The 19,296-nt window shown below is 41.3% G+C and overlaps 1 protein-coding gene and 1 non-coding gene across 2 annotated transcripts; one reads left to right on the top strand and one right to left on the bottom strand.

The window, feature by feature from the left end:
* Positions 1–8,034: 8,034 nt before the first annotated feature.
* Positions 8,035–8,655, bottom strand: LOC112086030. Its single transcript, XM_024154834.1, has one exon. The coding sequence runs from the start codon at positions 8,653–8,655 to the stop codon at positions 8,035–8,037; it is 621 nt and encodes a 206-aa protein (XP_024010602.1).
* A 1,192-nt stretch (positions 8,656–9,847) lies between these two features.
* On the top strand, positions 9,848–9,954 carry LOC112086059. The gene has a single exon (XR_002899283.1). It is a non-coding gene; the product is annotated as a small nucleolar RNA R71 (small nucleolar RNA).
* Positions 9,955–19,296: the final 9,342 nt, after the last annotated feature.

Here is a 19,296-nt window from a genome sequence, read left to right on the forward strand (position 1 = left end):
CACTTAGTGAGTTTCCTTTCTTTAACACACAAGCTCTTCCTTAATCCAGCCTCTTTTTGAATCTTTTCTTCTTTTTTTTTTCATGAGACTCTTTTCATTTCAACACATGAGCTTTACATTTCAGCACACACTCACTTTCTTTCATTTAAGCATTCATTCCCCTAACCAATCCGGTTCTTTCCACTTTTATCACTCAGATTTTTTTTTTCTTTTTCAGCTCACACACGGTTGGTATGGAGGTGGTGGCACATACTTCTTCTCTGGTTCTGGTTCCTTTGCTACCTCTTTACCCTTTTCTGACCTTGGTTTCTCAGCAACTTGATCATCCTTTAAGGCTGCCTCCCTCCTCACAAATCATGCACACAAGAAGGGTGTTTAGGCTTCAAAGAAAGGTTTGGCTAAAGGCAGGGAACTGTCTCAAGATGAGAGATCAGCTATTTGAGCTAGCAAGAGTGATAAAAAGGGATAAGAAAGCTCAAATATGTATGCGGTACCCATGAATTCACAATGATATGCACAAACATGATAATTAGATGTCAAATTCAAGGGTTCTCACTTAAGCAAGGTTGAGGCTATTCACAACTTGATTCAGCTAGCACAGAAGTATTGAGACACCAGTTCAAAGCATGATTCACACTTGATTTCATACCAGTTTTGCAATGCATTAAAGGACCTAACTCTTAAAATGATGCTCTCTTCAAGAAAAAATCTATCATTACTCCCATTTGCATATGATGCAACCTATATGAAAATGCAAACTAGACTCAACCTAAAATGTGAATGCAACTACATGAGCATTTTTGTTTTGTGAAAAATTTTCAGATTTTTCAGTTTTTTGGTTTTTATATGCACTTAGATGAATGCAAAATGAGACTTAAAGTGAAAAGGAAAATAAGAGCAGAATAAACATGATTAGTAAACACAAAACCCCTCCCCCACACTTAGATAACACAGTCCCTTGTGTTATAAAAGCATGAAGGAGAAGTGCAAAGCAAAATCACAAAATGCAAAGAGAAAATAAGCTAAGCTAGATGCATATTTACAAGGGTGGAGTGTTACCTTCTCAAGGACTTAGAGATGGGGCTGGGGACCCCATGGAGTAGGAGGGATTGCTGGATTGGTCTGAGGGAGATCTCATGGCATCCCTCTTGGCTCTGACCTCGTCCTCCTCTGACTCTGATGATGAATGATCCTTTGGTCCGCAGATTCTAAGTAACTCCCCTTGGTGAGAGCTCTCGCCAGCTTCTCCTCTTTGGAACCTCTCAAGCTTTGTACTCAGCTTCTTGATTTTAGCAGCCATGCTCTTAACTGTGCTTGCCAAAGTATTCACTGTCTCCACCAGCTTCTTGGTGTTCTTGTCCTGCCACTTGTTCCACCTCTGAAGGTTCTTGGTTCGGTAATGAGTAGAAACAGTGGCTTCATTGGGCATCTGACCATCATAGGAGTCAAAGAAGTATATATGACTACCGTACACTGGGTCTGGCAACAAGGGCTCCTCCTGAACCGGTTCCTGGTCTCCATCAGCATCAGTAACAGGATTATATCTAATGGTTGTTAGACTTGATTAAGTGATTAGCAAAGGGATTATTGTCATGGGAATGAATTAATATGCTTTTGAAGTCTAGACTAAAGAGTAACTTGCATTGCATTATTGTTCTTAGCATCATGATTCAATATCTAAAGCACCCTAATCAATGATCACATCTAGAGGTTTATCTTTCATCATTCGCTTCATCATCATCTTGTTTTGTTTGCTTGCTTAGTTTATTAATCATTGCTTGTCTGTTTCTTGTTTATGCTTTCTTGTTGCTGGTTTAACCAAACTCATCTTTTATTCAGCTTGACTTAAGAATTTGTCACATAAACTAGTGTCTAGCAAACACACATTTGGATTGATACCCTTTGTACTACAAGTGACGTAAGGGATTAATAACCCATCTAAGACCTGAAAAATCTTAGTTATCACTCACTTTCACCTTCTTACCAATACTGAGATTATAGGCAAAGGAATCACCCACAGAACCTTCAAGAAATGTAGTCTTGGCCAAATGAAGTGCATCCATCAACTTAAAACCAATTTATTCACCTCTCATCTCAACTCCAGCACTCAGTAAAATAGGAGTGATCAGGCCTCCTATGCGCATGGAGGGTGCCTTCATTTATGTGTCATGAGCCCATTTCCTAATTCAGAGAAGGTTCTTGACTAGAATGGCCACCATTGTTGGTTTGTGAGGATCGTCGTTAAAAGTCATGCCACTGCTGAACTTAGGCATCAAGGGTTTAAGACCTTCTCCAATGAGCATCAAGTCCTCATTATACACTGTTGAGTACTCTTTCTTTCCAAGGAAGGTGTGAGCTATGATCTTGTGCACCATCCTGAGCACTGGACTCCTGATACAAGCTGCCTTTGTTACACCAGCTGAATAATCACCACTTCCTATTGTCCCCCATAGCTGATCCAGGTCGGATCCATAGTAGATCAACCTTCTTGCACACGTCCTTCCCTCAACAGTGTACCCAAAGCATTCACTTATCTTCCTAAAGGTCATCTCATACCGCTCCTGTCCAATTTTGAATGCTATGGTTCCAAAACCATCTTCAAGCTGAGCTGGTCCAATCTCTCTATAGAAATCAACCTGTAGTGATGCAAGAAATTGGCAAGTCATCTCTTTGTAGGAAGGGTGAGGCGTTTCTATTAAGCTCCCAAGTCCAATGGATTGAAGCACTGCCTTTACATTCAAGAATACCAACTTTCTCCAAGAGTTCAAGATTGGGGAAGTAGGTTCCTTCATGTGCCACAGCTTGGAGTTTTCTGAGATAATCTGAGTAAGCCGGAGGTTTTGGCTTTGGCTTCTTCACCACCTTCGTTTTCTTTTGGGGCACAACAGCTGCTGAACCCACATTGCTCTCTTCCTCACTAGATTCCACACTTGGGTTCCTCTCAAGTCTTTTCTGTTTTCCTGAAGCTCTTGAGCTTGAAGCTCTTAAAGCCGCTGCTTTCCCTTTGTTTTTAGAACCAGCAGACACCGATTGTGGTCTTTCCCCTGAACCAGAAGCAACTGCCTTGCCATTGTCTCTCCTTGGTACATTGGGCATCAAAACAGGGTTTCCTCTTGCCATGGTACCTGTTTCAACAATTTCTCAAACAAACAATGAGTTTCTAGAGAAATAAATCCTTGAAATTTCCAAAATGATTTTTGCTTGGAATGAAATCAATGGAAACAATTCAAGCAAAATCACATTAAACATTCCCAAGCAGCACCAAGAGATTTTCACTTCAAAATAATTTTCTAAAATCCAAATTTCAGCTCAAGAACAACAAGTTCTAAAGAGAGTCTAAAATCAGGATTCAAGAAACAATTGGGCACAAGTGAGCTCGTTTCTAGATACCCACGACCTAAACTCCAAGGTTCTAACTCAGTTTCAAGCAGTGCATTCTCAGTTCCACAAAAATTTCTTCAAGAAAAATCAAGAGAATAGCGATTTAGGGTTTTTGAACCTAAGAAGCAATTTAAGCAAAATGTACCTTGGAGCTGGGTTAACTGGTGCAAGAAATCGAAACGGGCAAGAAATCTCCAGGAAAATCGATTAACAAGCAAGAAATCAAGCTTTTTTAGAGCAACAATGGTGTTTCTTCGCAAAAGTGGAGGAAAGAAAGAGAAAACCGAATTTCTGTGTGTGGACCAGGGCTGGAGGTTCTCTTTTCTGTCGTGGGAAACAGCTGGAAGTGGCTGGAATTTTTGACTTTGACTGAACCGCCCTTCGGACTGCTGGACAATAGACTGCACCAGGGTCATACCGACTTGATTTTGCTCGGTGTGGGAGGTCGGTGTGCTCTCAAGTTTCTTCCCTTTATACACCGAGTTCTTGCACCAGGCAGAATCACCTCGGTGTGAGACAAGACTCGGCTCCTTCCAGCACTACACCGACCTCATTTTGCTCGGTGTACAGGTTGATATTTTATCGGCTTTTAAACCTGTTTACACCAAGCAAATGCACCAAGTGAAATCACCTTGGTGTGAGGCATCCTTTGCCATTTTGTGTTCCACACCGACCTCTACTTGCTCGGTGTAACTGGTATAATATGTTGAATTTAAGTTTTCATAAATCTTTTCCCAGACATATAGAAAAGGATTGCTGGGTTCTTTCTTAATCTGTTAATCTTTTCAACTAAGCCGGATACAAACCAACCTGACTTCACAACTGTAAAAACTGATCTCCTCTGAGTTTATGACTACTCACACCACTCCACTATTTTCTCGGCCTTTTGAACCTGTCACACCGAGCAAACACACCAAGGAAAACCATGTCGATATGAATGCATTCCTCAGCCCATTTTTCATCTTTTCTCTTCTCTAATCCTTTCAAAACTGCACCTGGACCTTTCTAAAACCTGTATACACTTGAAAAAAAGATTAAAACATCCTAAAAACAATCAAAGAAGGCAAGAAAAGAAAATATATACAAGGATAAGCTTGGGGTGTCTCCCAAGAGCACTTTTTTTAAAGTCTCTAAGTTTGACTTTGATACCAAGTTTATGCTGATGGTGGATCAAGAAGGGGAACTGATGTAGCTTCCTCCTTCTTTTGTGAGACTAGGTAGTGCTTGATCCTTTGGCCATTGACCACAAAGTCTTGACCATCTTTACCTTCTAACACAACAGCTCCATATGGCCTAACTTCAAGAATCTTAAAGGGACCAGACCATCTAGACTTAAGTTGTCCAGGAAATAACTAAAGCCTAGAGTTGAACAGCAACACCAAATCACCTTCCTTGAACTCCCTTTTCAAAATATTTTGATCATGTAGAGTTTTGGTCTTTTCTTTATAGATCTTGGAGCTCTCAAAAGCGCCCAACCTGATCTCTTCAAGTTCATGGAGTTGAATTATTCTTTTCTCTTGAGCTGTTTTGATATCAAAGTTCAGCAACTTCACAGCCCATAATGCCTTGTACTCCAGCTCAACAGGAAGGTGGCAGCTCTTCCCATATAGCAGATTGAAAGGAGATGTCCCAATTGGAGTCTTAAAGGCTGTTCTATAAGCCCACAATGCATCATCCAGTCTTTTGCTCCAATCTTTTCTGGTTGAGCTAACAGTCCTCTCAAGAATGGCTTTAATTTTTTTATTAGACACTTCAACCTGACCACTAGTTTGAGGATGATAAGGAGTAGCTACCTTATGTTTCACTCCATGCTTCCTCAGCAATCCCTCCAAGGTTTTGTTCACAAAATGAGATCCTCCATCAGAAATAACAACCCTTGGTACTCCAAATCTTGGGAAGATTATGTTCTTGAATAACCTGACCACCACCTTGGAATCATTGGTAGGGGAAGCAATAGCCTCAACCCATTTGGACACATAGTCCACAGCCACTAATATGTACTGATTCCCATAAGATGAGATAAATGGCCCCATAAAGTCCACTCCCCAACAATCAAAAACTTCAACCTCAAATATTGGATTTTGAGTCATTTCACTCCTCTTTGAAATGTTCCCATGCCTCTGACAGGCATCACATGCTGAAACAACCCTCTGAGCATCCTTGAACATAGTAGGCCACCAAAACCCACTCTGAAGAACCTTGGCCACTGTCTTGAATGCTCCCATGTGACCCCCAAAAGCTGATCCATGGCACTCTTGCAACACAGGTTGCATCTCCTCTTCAGCAAGACACCTTCTATACAGCTGATCTTTGTTCAGGACATACAGGTAAAGTTCATCCCAATGGTATCTTTGGACATCTTTGAAGAATTTCTTTCGGTGGTAAGCATCAAGTTCTGGTGGTTCCACTCCACATGCAAGAAAGTTCACAATATCAGCAAACCAGGACATTCTCCTCTCTTGGATGCTATCCACTTCCTCAAAGTTCAAGTAAGAGTTGAGCACCATCAATGATTCCTCAGGGAGAGAGTCATTAAGAGGGACTTCAGAGTCCACTCTTAACCTAGAGAGATGGTCTGCAGCTCCATTCTCTATACCCTTCTTGTCTTGTACCTCCATATCAAACTCTTGAAGTAAGAGGACCCATCTCAAGAGTCTAGGCTTGGCATCCTTCTTGGTCATTAGATACCTGAGGGCTGCATGATCAGTGTACACAATGACTTTTGATCCCACCAGGTAGCTTCTGAACTTATCAAATGCAAAAACTATTGCCAGCATTTCTTTTTCTGTGGTTGCATACTTTTCTTGAGCTGAATCAAATGTCCTACTGGCATAGTAGATCACATGAAGTTTTATGTCCTTCCTCTGGCAAAGCACAGCTCCAACTGCATAGTCTGAAGCATCAGTCATAACTTCAAAGGGTAATGACCAATCAAGGGCCTGGACAATTGGTGCACTGATCAATGCCTCCTTGATCTTCTTGAAATCTTCCTCACACTCAGCTTCAAAGACAAATTCAACCTCTTTGCACAACAGCCTAGTCAGAGGCCTAGCTATTCTTGAAAAGTCTTTGATGAATCTTCTGTAAAACCCTGCATGCCCAAGGAAGCTTCTTATCCCTTTGACTGAGTCTGGAGCTTGCAGATTCACCATCACTTCCACCTTTGCTCTGTCCACTTCTATTCCAGCTTCTGAGACCTTGTGCCCCAACAATATTCCCTCTTGGACCATGAAGTGACATTTCTCCCAATTTAACACCAAGTTGTGCTCCTCACATCTATCCAGGACCTGAGAAAGATTAGAGAAACAAGAGGAGAAAGAGTGTCCATAGACTGAGAAGTCATCCATGAAGACCTCTACTTTCTCCTCAATCAGATCTGAAAAGATAGACATCATGCAACGCTGGAAAGTAGCAGGAGCATTGCACAGCCCAAATGGCATGTGCCTATAAGCAAATGTCCCATAAGGACAGGTGAATATGGTCTTCTCTTGGTCTCTTGGATCTATGGGGATTTGAAAGAATCCAGAGTAACCATCTAGAAAACAAAAGAAGGGATGGTTTGCAAGCCTCTCTAGCATTTGGTCAATAAAAGGCAAACGAAAATAGTCTTTTCTAGAGGCTGCATTGAGCTTTCTATAATCTATACACATCCTGTGTCCAGTTATGATCCCAGTAGCAATCAGCTCATCCTTCTCATTTCTTATTACTGTCATTCCCCCCTTTTTGGGCACCACATGGACTGGTGAAACCCATCTAGAGTCTGAGATTGGATAAATTATCCCAGCCTCTAGGAGTTTGAGAATCTCTTTCTTCATTACCTCTTTTAAGTTGGGATTGAGATGCCTTTGGTGCTCTATGGATGACTTCTTCTAAGTGAATCCTATGAGTGCATAGGGAGGGTCAGATACCCTTTATGTCATCCAGAGAGTAACCAATGGCTCTCCTATGTTTCCTCAACTCTTCTAACAACCTATGCTCTTGGTCCTCTAACAGCATATCAATGATAATGACAGGATAAGACTCATTGAGACCTAAGAAAGCATACCTGACCCCCTTGGGAAGGGGTTTGAGATCAAGTTGAGGTGCCTTAGATTCATCCCAATCCTTGTCAAATGCATCTAGTGAGGCTTGTCGTGGCTTCTCTGCTTGTGCTTCACCTTTAGCCTTGTTGCATTGCTTCTGAACAACCTCATTCATCTCTTGAAACCTCATTTCTGAACCAGCGGCCGTGTTCACACCGACCTCCTTTCCCTCGGTGTGGGAGGTCGATATTTTCTCGGGATTTTGGACCTCCTCATACCGAGCTTGCACACCGACTGAATTGACCTTGGTGTGGCTTAAAGACTCAGCTCCTTGCATAGAATCTTGAGACACTGACCTGATTTCCCTCGGTGTAGCTGGTCGATATGTCCTCGGCATTTTGTCATCCCCCACACCGAGCTGAACACCGAGTGAATCCTGGTCGATATGAATGGAAGGTCTTGACACAATTGAGCTTCTAAACCGGTTTTCTTTAGCCTCTGAAACTTCATAGTGCAAGTTCAAGTAAGAACTGGTGCTCCCTTCTGGTTTGTGAGAGTCTAAAAGCTTCATGAGCTCCAAAGTTTCATCCTCAAGATAGCCATGGTCTCCATGTTCTTTTGTTAAAGCTATCTAAATATGATCTTCTGTGTTTAACTCCTCTAAAAGCTCATCAGCAAGCTCATCCATGGTCTCAACATAGAAGACTTGCCCTTCTATTGTTGGCTTCTTCATCATTTCATTAACATCAAACTTCAGCCTTTCAGAACCAAGTTGAAGCTCAATTATGCCTCCTCTTACGTCAATAATTGCTCCTGCTGTGGCCAAGAAAGGCCTGCCTAAAGTAAGAGGGTCAACTGGTTCCTCATCCATCTCTAGCACCACAAAGTCTGTAGGCACTTCAAAACCACCTATCTTTACTGGCAGATCCTCTAGCATTCCAATAGGTAACCTCACAGATCTATCAGCAAGGACAAGGGAGATTCTTGCTGGCTTAAAAGTTCTAAAGCCCAGCTTTCTGGCAATGGAGAAGGGCATTAAGCTTACTGATGCACCCAAGTCACAGAGACATCCAGCAAACATCAGAGGACCTATAGCACAAGGGAGTGTAAAGCTCCCTGGATCAGCTAACTTCCTTAGAATTGACTTTCTCTGAATAATGGCACTGCACTTATGGCTCAATACCACCATACCTTGAAGTTCGTTTGTCCTGTTCAGAATAGCATCTTTTAAGAACTTACCCAGCTTTGGCATCATTAGAAATGCTTTAATGAGAGGCATTGTGAGTGGTGTCTCATTGAGAGCCTTCTCAAATACAGCTATTGCCTTGTTTACAAGCTGCTTCTTGAATCTCCCTGGAAATGGGAGCTTGGGTTGGTATGGAGGTGGTGGAACATATAGCTTTTCTGGTTCAGGTTCCTTTTCCACCTCTTTACCCTTTTCTTTCCTTAATCTTTCAGCAACTTGATCATCTTTTAAGGCTGCCTAGCCCTCAGTTTGATCATTGTCCTCAATGATCACATTGTTGTACTCTACAGCTGGTAGCTCTTTGCCACTTCTCAATGTAATGGCTTTAGCATACTCTTTGGGGTTTGGTTCAGGCTTACCAGGTAGTTAGCCTTGGTTCCTTGAGCTAGAGGCTTGATTTTGCTTCAATTCCTTGATGTCCTGCTGCATGGATGCATACTGGCTTGCAAAGACTTGTTGACCCTGAAGCAACTGTTGTAGAATCCCAACCATATCTGACCCCATCTGTGGCTGCTGGTGAACAGGTGCTGCCTGAAAATGATGCAAAACCGGCGCCTGCTGCTGGAACTGTGGTGGATCAAACCCTGGTGGTGCCTTTGGCTGCTGCTGTGAACTGAAACCAGAACTCTGAAGTGGTTGCTGATGCTGATTTTAACCCTGATTCTGAACAAACTGATTCTTTGGTTGAAAAGACCCTTGAAAGTTGGGAACAAAATTTTGTGAAGCTTGAGAAGTAGGGTAGACTTGGTCTTGTGGGTTTGCTACATTGGGATTCCTGTAAGAGAGGTTCTGATTGGCATTGGCATACTGATACCTTTGGAACCTCTGATTCCCAATATAGTTTAGCTCTTCCTGAGTAAGACCCTCTTCACTGATGTTCTCAAAGCATTGAGAAGGTTCCTCATACTCTCCTACAAAGTGCATTGGCTTTTGAGTGGCCAATAACACCTTGTCCAGCTTGCTTTCAAGTGTTTTAAAGTCCTTCTCATACCTTTGATCCCTGCTTGAATTCTCACTCCTATTGGCTCTATCAAAGTCTTCTCCATATGTATCATTGCTCATTGCTAAGTTCTCAACCAGCTCTAAAGCAGCATGAGTCTCCTTTCCCAGAAATTTTCCATTGGAGGCAGTATCCAGCTGGTTCCTAATCTTGGGAAGAGCCCCTCTATAAAGTGTGCTGAGAAGAGAAGCTTCACTAAACCCATAATGTGGGCACTGGTTGGTGTAGCTCCTGAATCTCTCATATGCTTCACCAAAACTCTCATTGCTATGTTGAGTGAAGCTGGAGATTTGGTTTCTTAGCTTTGATGTTCTTGAAGTTGAGAAGAACTTAGACAGAAATGCCTGCTTGCATTGCTCCCAGGTCTGAATAGAGCCTCTTGGGAGATTCTTCTCCCATTGGTGCTTTGTCACCAGACTGAAGGGGAATAATGATATGATCGTGACCAGCTCAGAGGAGGAGGAACCAGAAGTAGCTGGCAGGATCACTCGTTCCAGAGCTAGAGAGATGGCTAAGGAGGCTCACGCACTCATTGCCACAGAGGACAGCGATCACCAGAAGGCTGGAGCTCACATCTTCAACATCTCTATCTTGAAGAATGAAGAACCCAGTAACAATGACTAGGTAACTTAGGTGATGATTCTGTACTCTTTTCCTTGGTGAAGATTTTGGAAGGCAAGGAGGTTCTTCTCCAAGGTTTTTAACGAGGCAGAAATCATTGCTACGTCGAGTTACTTGTGCACTAGTTGTTTTAGGCGCACCACTTAGGATTAGAAGGGACGCCTCGCTGTTTTATTTTTTTAAATTAAACTTCGTGTTGTTTTTATTTCAAACTCCATGTAGTTTTGTTATTAGGGCTGCGATTTTCTCTCTTAGTCTATAAAAGGAGAAAATCGCCTATGTCATATTCAGTGAAGAATTTTGATCAAACTTTTAACGTGTTCTTCTCTCTTTGATTTCTGAGAACTAAAAACTCTGAAATTCGAATCTCTTAAACTAATCTGTTTACAAGAGATTCTTCTATCCCTCCATTCCATCGAATTCATTCATCATACTTCCATCATCATCCATTCGATTATCCCACTACCACCACCACCCCATCGAATCGATCTCTCCATCATCTCCATCATCGATTCCTTCGCGATGAGCCACACGCACCACCATATCGAGTCTCCAACTCGATCCGCCAGCCACCATCGTCTCTCATCGTTTCGACCATCATCATCGAGTCACCACCACCATCATATCGCTGCATCTAATCCTCTTTGCTTCAGAGTTGATCACCTAGGATCGTATCACGTGGTATCAGAGCCAACTCTGAACCAAAGGCTGAGCGAAACTCTAACCCTAATCTCTGTACTTTGAATTTTCGTTTCTGTGTTATTAGGGTTAGCGAATTCTATAGTTTGTGTGCATCGATCTGTTTCCTTTAATCTCTGTATCATTCGTTTTTGTTCTTTTGTTATTTGTTAGATCGTGTTCGTTTTAGTTTGTTTCGCTGCATCACTTCGATATCGTCGTTAGGTTGCATCGATCTGGTCTTTGCAGCTTATTCATTGTGTCGTGTGGTGTCCGAAATTTTGTTAGTTTTAGTTTCATTGCTTCGTATCGTGTCTAGGGTTTTGATAGTCTTCGTGTTTCGCATTCGTTAGGAGTCTTCGACTTGTCGTTTGCGTTTAGGCCTTTAAGAATCTTGTATTTTCGTTCGTTAGGTTAAAAAAAAAAAAAAAAAAAAAAATTCATTAAATTTCATTAGTGTCGTTAAGTTTGTTTTTAGATTTCGTGGGAATCGTATAATTTTTTTTATGCTGAGTTTAGTTTTGCTGTTTTTGTGATTCCTTCTAGAACAAGTTACTGCGAGTTTTTTTAAAAAAAATTTTCATGTACCATGGAGCTTTCGGCTGAGGCGATGGAAGCCCTGAACCGAGCAATGTCTCAACAAATTAAAGAAGCGAATCAAGCCATAGCAACTCAGCTCACCCAATAAATCGAACAACTCAATGACAAGTTCGAGACGAAGATGACTGATCTGCTCAAAGATCTCAGTGCAAGTGGAGAAGAGTCGTCTCAAACTCCCACTCCGTCGGAAGCAATGCGCTTAGCTAAGGGTAAAGGGCACATAGGATCTTCCCGGAAACTCCCACGCCACCCAACACCTTCTGAAGGCAGGACTAAAGCTAAGTCCAGCCGAAGCCAAATTGGGGGCAGAGAAACTACGTTTAATCCGAGGAGGAACCCTACTGGTGCAGATCGAGATGGCCCAAGAGTAGATCGTCAGCACCGCAGAGAGGAATATATTGCTGGGCATCGAGTTACCCTGGAATCAGACCCAGAATACTATGAGGAGGACGAAGCTTCTGATCATAGCCGAGAAACTGTGAGACAAGATCGAGGCCGAGGACATGGTCGAGATTATGATCCTCTACGTCAGCAGCTGCGTCATATCAAAATCCAGTATCCTCCTTTCCATGGAACCAATGATCCCGAAGCTTATCTAGATTGGGAAAGGAAGATGGAGTCTAATTTTCTGGTCCAAGGAACTTACGAGCTCAACAAGGTGAAGATTGCAGTTTCAGAATTTCATGGGTATGCGCTTCTATGGTGGGAGCAGTTGGGAGTCACCAGAAATCGCCTTAGGAAACTTCCGATTACTACTTGAGATCAGCTTGTTATACAGATGAGGAAGCGGTTCGTTCCCTCCCATCATCAGCGCGAAATACTCAACAAGCTTAGGCGCCTCGTCCAAGGTACGAAATCTGTTCGAGATTATTATCAGGAATTGGAAACTTTTCTCATTCGTGCAGATTTACGAGAAGGAGAAGAGATGGTAATGTCGAGATTTCTTCGAGGACTTAACCGAGAAATTCAAGACAAGGTGGAACTTCAGGATTTTGCAGACATACAAGAGATGGTGCATAAGGCTGAATTGGTAGAATCTCAAGTCAAGAGGCGAAATTTCAAGTCCACATTCACGCCTAGTGTGCCTAAGCCTAAGGAGATCAGCAAGCCAGCTTACTCCAGAGACATCAAACCACCCTCTACTGAACTTAAAGAAGAAGCTAAAGCTGAGTTCAAACCAAGAAGTGGTACTTCTATCAGCAATGTGAGGTGTTTCAAATGTCAAGGAATGGGACATTACTCTCGAGATTGCCCAAACAAGATGGTTTTCTTGTTTCAAGAGGGAGGAGAGATAGTTCCTCAAGAGGATTCAGAGGCCGAATATGAAGTAGAGGAAGAGGAAGAAGCTGCTGCCGTGGGCGAGATGCTGGTTGCCAGAAGGACGTTGAGTGTTCAGAGTCAACCTGAAGAGACTTGCCAGCGAGAGAACCTGTTTCATACGAGATGCTTCATTAAAGAAAAAGTTTGTAGTCTGATCATAGATGGAGGAAGTTGTACTAATGCCGCAAGCGAAGAGATGGTTAAGAAGCTAATGATCAACTTAAACAAGCAAATGACAAGTGGTATGAATATGAGATGATGGAAGCATGAGATTCTAGACATGATAGTTTGCTAGGGTGCTTTGATGCTAAATCAGGAATGCTAATGACAATGATGAGACATAATTCAAGTGATTTAGAACTCTAATCTAGATTAATCCTCTCATGAAGGCATTAACCTCTACACTAATCCATTTTCAAACCAAATCATCATTTGTGAAATATGAGTCAATGAGCATTAAGAAACAGTTCTAAAAGATCATTCAAGCAAATAACAAAACATCATCATGCAGCAAATGCTAAAACCTCTAATACAGCTCTTTCAGGAATTTCATCAAACAATTGTGGTGCAAAACCTAGTTTGTTGCTGGGCCAACCTAGGACAAATGCCTAAAACATATATATAGGTAGGGTTTCTTGCTGGGCCAACCTAGGACAAACTAGGTTTTGGCCCAAAAAAGGCCCACAAAAACGTCATGAAGCGAAAATGTATCGAGGTGATTTTGGCCGGTGTAGGACGTCGATATTTCTTCGGCTATTTGAGAATGGTTACACTGAGACACTACACCGGTTGAACTCACCTTGGTGCGGCGTTAATGATAGCTTCAGGGGATCAATATCGAGCAGAATTCAGTCGGTGCAGCATCTCAATAATTCTTCGGCAATTTGGCTTCCAAAAGCCAGCCAAAAACGTCAAGGTTCCAAGGTAATACCGACCAGATTTTGGTCGGTACTCCTTCTCGATATGAATGTAGACTGCTTGTACCAAATCCTTCATAACTCCTTGCTCACTGGTCTGAACCTCGATCTTCCAACTCCACAAACCAGATGACGTCCTTAGCTCCAAGTTTGGTGAAGGGCTCAACCCCTTATGACATTGGCAAAGCCCCCGTCTCGTCGGTTCTTTGAGGCGCATCGCGTAAGACCTGATCGGGCCGCGAGACATGTGTTCCTTCCGATGGCAATATCTCCCAGTTCACTGTTCCAAATCGTCTAATTTTAAGTGTTCCGGAAACTCAATTAATTCCTCTTGATTTTTGATAAAGACACCGGAGGTTGAATCGCATTGCAAGTCCTTCGTCCCACGCGATCAAAGTGAAGGTCTCGTCTGCACAAAACCATCTGTCCGAGTTGCTGTGCACAGGCGAGGGTTCCTCTATGATCCCAGCTCCAAGTTGCTCCCAAAAGTCTCCAAATGGCCTGAGAATACTCCAAAAATGCAGGACACTGTAGGACCTAATGCAAATCTTAAACAAAGCTAGAACCAAAGAAAAACTCTAATAAAACTAGCTAAATGTATGCATGAGACTCGATATTTGGACAAAAAATGCAATCCTAAACATGACAAAATATGAGTATATCAATCACTTTGATGAATTTGACAGAGTTTGTAATCTGAAAAAGATTAATGGGGTATCAGAGGATAGCTTCAAGTTAAGATTGTTCCCTTTCAGCTTGGGAGACAAAGCTCATCATTGGGAAAAGAATTTTCCTAGAGTTTCTATTCAAACATGGGAGCAATGTAAGCTGGCTTTCCTCTCTAAGCTCTTCTCCACATCAAGGAATGCCAAGCTGATGAATCAGATCTTAAGCTTTACTCAACACAATAATGAGACATTTGGTGAATCCTGTGAAAGATTCAGAAGCTATACAATGAAAACGGTTTTTAGACCGATGTCTCTTCCGGAGATGGTATCTTCCAAACCGCTCCAAGTTGGGCGATCTCAGGTGTTCCGGAAAGAGCGCTCAAAGATCTCGAATATTGATGAAGGTCCTGTAAACTGATTCGAGCTGGAAGGACATCATCCCACGTAATCTTTGAAACCCATTGGATCGGCTTTTGAATGTATGCGAGACAGGAGTGCTTTCCGGTGGCAATATCTAACTTTTCTGGGATCTTGACTTGATTATCTCCAACTTTGATGAAGACCCCATCAACTGATTTGGACCAGAAGATTCCCCAGATTTGCAATCTTTGACGTGCGCAGGTGAAAACGGATTTTAGCCGAGAAATGCTTCCCGCGGTAAGGAAAATATCCGAGAAACGTGTACCGCAGTAAGCTTTTTAGCCGATAAAAATTCCCCGTCTCGGCCTAAAATTTCACCCGATAGCATTTTCACCCGATACTGACTTTTAGCCAATAGAAATCACCCGATGGCGTTTTTAGCCGATAAACTGATCCATCCGGTACATGCTTTTGCCGAGAAATTCCTTTAAGCGGTTTTCACCATTTTTAACCTTTTTCTTCACCATTTCAACTCCTGATCACACATCTTGAACTCCAGATAGCCTCCAAAGCACCTGATAAAGACTCTAAACCATGCAAAACTCTTTGGGACCTAATGCAAACCCTAAAGCCTAATTTGATGCCTAAGGACCTAAAATGAATGAGAAAACGCATGATTTGGACTCTAAAATGTAGCCTAAATGATGCAAATTATACACATATCAGGCTAAGGTCGACATCATCATTGGGTTTAATAAAAGCAATCAAAAACAGTAAAGAAAAGAGATGACAGAAAGCTTCTCTATTGATGAACTCAGAGTTGAACAATCTTCTCTAAAAATCGCATAAAACAACTGAAGAAAAAGGGTTTTTGTAAAAGTATGAAGATGCTCTCTCAAAACGACCTAAATGACAAGTATTTATAGTCTTCAATACTCCATGGTCTCTGTTGGAATGTCTCCAAACCAAGTGCATTTGAAAGCTGGTTGATTCTTCTATAAGTTATCCAATTTTGAGGGTGATCAGACGGTCAGAAGGTCTTCGTCTCTCCATGAGAGTTCTGACGGTCTGCATTTATCCAAAAAAGTCTTTTTGTTCCAATTTGTGCCTCTTTATCCCTTTGCATGGAGTAACCAGTGACTTGAATTGAGATAATTTTAATCTCAAAACCCAGTCCCAAGCCAAATGAATTCACATGATTTGCATGAGCATGATCCACATGAAACTTTAATCAATATCAAAAGGCTGGAGTTAGGAACTCTTGTAAAGGTTCACAGTTGAGCTTGGTTCGGTGATGAGTATGGCTAGTTTTTATGAGTACACCAGTTTGCATTGCAATTTAGAACTAGTAACTAGGACCATGAGCTTGAATTCTTTTGGTGATTAACTCTCTCTCTTCAAAAAAAATGTGAACTCCCAAATCTCAAATCTCTCTCTCATTTGTTCTAGTTTGCTTGAGGGCAAGCAAAGGATAAGTGTAGGGGAGTTGATATATTCATATCTTATCATGTTTAGAATGCATTTTTGGTCCAAGAATAGAGTCTCATGCATGCATTTTAGATAAATGTTTCATGTTTTATCTTTGTTTTAGAGTTTTAGGAATATGCATTAGGTTTGCTTGTGTGTGTCTTTCATTTTTGGAGTGTTCTCAGGTGATTTGGAGTCATTTGGGAATTGGAAAGATGGAACCAGGAGAAGGAACAGGACAAGAAGGTGCAAAAAATAGTGAAATGGGCAAATTGGAGGTACATGATGGGATTCTCGGCCAAAAACCTTACCACGCGCAGCAACCCTCGGCCAAAAACCTTACCGTATTACAGGATTCTTGGCTAAAGTTCCTGATCGCCGATACGCTCCAAAGATAACCTGAGACGAAGCTTTTACCAGCCGATTCAGCTCCCGGTGTCTTCATCACCGTTTAAGAGAGTTGAGTCTAGTTTCCAGAACACTTAGAATCATCTGATTTGGAGCTGTGAGCTGGGAGATATCACAATCAGAAGAAGTACACGTCTCGCAGCCGATCAGAGGTTATCTGATTTGCCGCTTTTGTGTAAGAACCTATTTTGAGAGAGATATCTCCCATTTTCTGTTCAATCCAAGAGAGTTTTAGAGTATTAATCATCTTTTCATCATCATCCATCCATCTTCTATCTATTTTCATCAACTAATCATGTTTAACTACTCTTCTTGCAAAGGAATCAGAGAGTTAATCATGATTAGTGGTTAGTTACCTCATAAGGTCTTAGATAGGTAGATTATGGTGCAAAGATGTTAGATTAGGGGGTTTAGGAATTTGATCATGCATTATCCATTCTATAATTAGCTGTTCTTAAAGCTAGATCTCTTATAATCACTTTGGTCTAGATCATAGGCATTTCACCACCCAAAAGGTGTTTGATGAATTGCCTAAACCAGCTAATTAGAGATTATGCTTTGTTCATCCTGGGAATGATTGTTTAATGCATAAATGACATATTGGATCTGATTTATAATGCTTACTGATTCATATTTCACAAATGGGAATTTAGTTTGAAAGTGGACTAGTATAGAGATTAATGCCTTCATGAGAGGATTAGTCTACACTTGAGTTCTAAGTTGAATGGATTTATGTGATTGTTTGTCATTAGCTCTCTAGTTGAACATTGATGCACCCTGATCAACTATCCTGTCTAGGATCTTTGTCTCATCATCATACATTCATCATCCTCACCTTGTTATTTACTTGCTTTTGTTTGCCTTTAGTCACTTGCTTAATCTTGTTTAGTGTTGTTTATGCTTTAGTTTGTTACTTGTTACACAACAACCATCTTTGATCTGCTTGGATTAAGATCAAACCTGATAGATTAGTGTACTAAACCACATTTTTTGATTGACACCCTTTATGCTACAACAGCTAAGGGATTGAGAACCCATAAGAGCCTTGAAAACTCTTGTTTATCAGTTAGCTTTGCAGATGCTGATTTCATTCTCTCCAACTCGTCCCTCCACTTCGTCTATCTTCTTTTGGGTAAACGCAACGTCTTTGTTTGCTTGTGTTTCAATGGACTTCACTTGGACAGAGAGTTCTTCAAACTTCTTATTGAAGTGAATCGACATATTATCAATCATCTCATGAAGTGCGGCCTTAGAGACGGTTTAAGCATCGATAAACTGCTTGATCGTGGCTTTAAACTGCTTGATCGTGGCACAGAGGCGCTTCTCACTTTCTGATGTGTGCTGTGGTGAGGGTTGTCAAGTTTTACCCTAAATGAAATCAATAGCCGCAAGTGCACAGCTAATCGGTTATAGTACTTAGGGATCAAATCCACATGGAAGGAGGATCTTTTCCTGCAAAAGCCTTTGAAAGAAATATGAAGTAAGAAAGTTTAGAACTAGTCAAAATTTTAAAGGGGTTCTGGGGTGTCACTAAAAAGTAAATCTTAAACTAAACGGGAAAAGGAAAAGTAATAAAGAAAATCAGCTTGAAAAAACTAGAGAAAACCTAATCTACAACTTGAATAAAATCGGCTGGGAATGAGAAATAACCTAAAAAGTTTGAATGAAAATCGATGTAAAACAATAAAAACGAGATACTGGGTTTTCAGGGAAATTTTCTCCGGGTTATGAACGATTCAAAACACTGCTAAAAAATAATTTAAAAGATCCTAGCTAAAACTTTTAGAACTCAATTCACGAAAGGTATGATTACGTCACTCTCGTGATCATTACCGTATCTCTTGCAACCATGACCAGTAAGTTTCCACTCTGGTCCTGGAAGGGAGAAGATGCAAGCTTGCATAAGACTCATCAACATTCACTGCTCACCCATAGGTAGGTTTTCACTCCTATGGCAGAATTACTTTTCTCAAACTAGATCTTTTCTCTAATGAAAACTTTCGCAACACTACAAACCTAAATCAGATTATAGTTCACGGCGCTACTCCCAGGCATTAAAAATAAGTTTAGAAGAAAAAATTCTAGGATTCGGCTTAAATATCTGATGGAATCCTCATCGAAAATATATAGTCCCCATCAAAAATTCTTTAAACCCAACAAGTAAACTACTCAGACATGATTAAAGAAAGCAAAAACATTGTATTGAAATACTGTCTTGAAATTTATATCAAACAGAAACAAAGAGGGTTCAAGAGACATATATCTATCTCCCTTGACCTAAAACAACTCCAAAGAATGAAAAAGTACTGAAAACTTAAAAGGTATTCATAAGCATACGACTTAGGGTTCCTAAAACATGTATTTATAGTGCTCAAGTCATTTCTGGACGTCACTTAGGGTTTCTCCAAATGAGGGAATCGATTTGGGCTTGGAAATGGGCTTCTAGTTGGACAGACCATTCTCCGCGGTCAGAGGTGCTGGCCGTGGTCAGGATTGCTTGCTGGCTGGTTGACGAGACATCTTGCTCTTCGCGTAATTTTTGATTGAACCATTGGATTGTCTTGGTGTCAAGTGTGCTGTAAAGATGATTGTTCCATCTTTAAGGTCT

This window comes from Eutrema salsugineum, unplaced genomic scaffold (assembly GCF_000478725.1).
Source record: "Eutrema salsugineum unplaced genomic scaffold, Eutsalg1_0 scaffold_24, whole genome shotgun sequence".
In the NCBI taxonomy this organism is placed as follows: domain Eukaryota; kingdom Viridiplantae; phylum Streptophyta; class Magnoliopsida; order Brassicales; family Brassicaceae; genus Eutrema; species Eutrema salsugineum.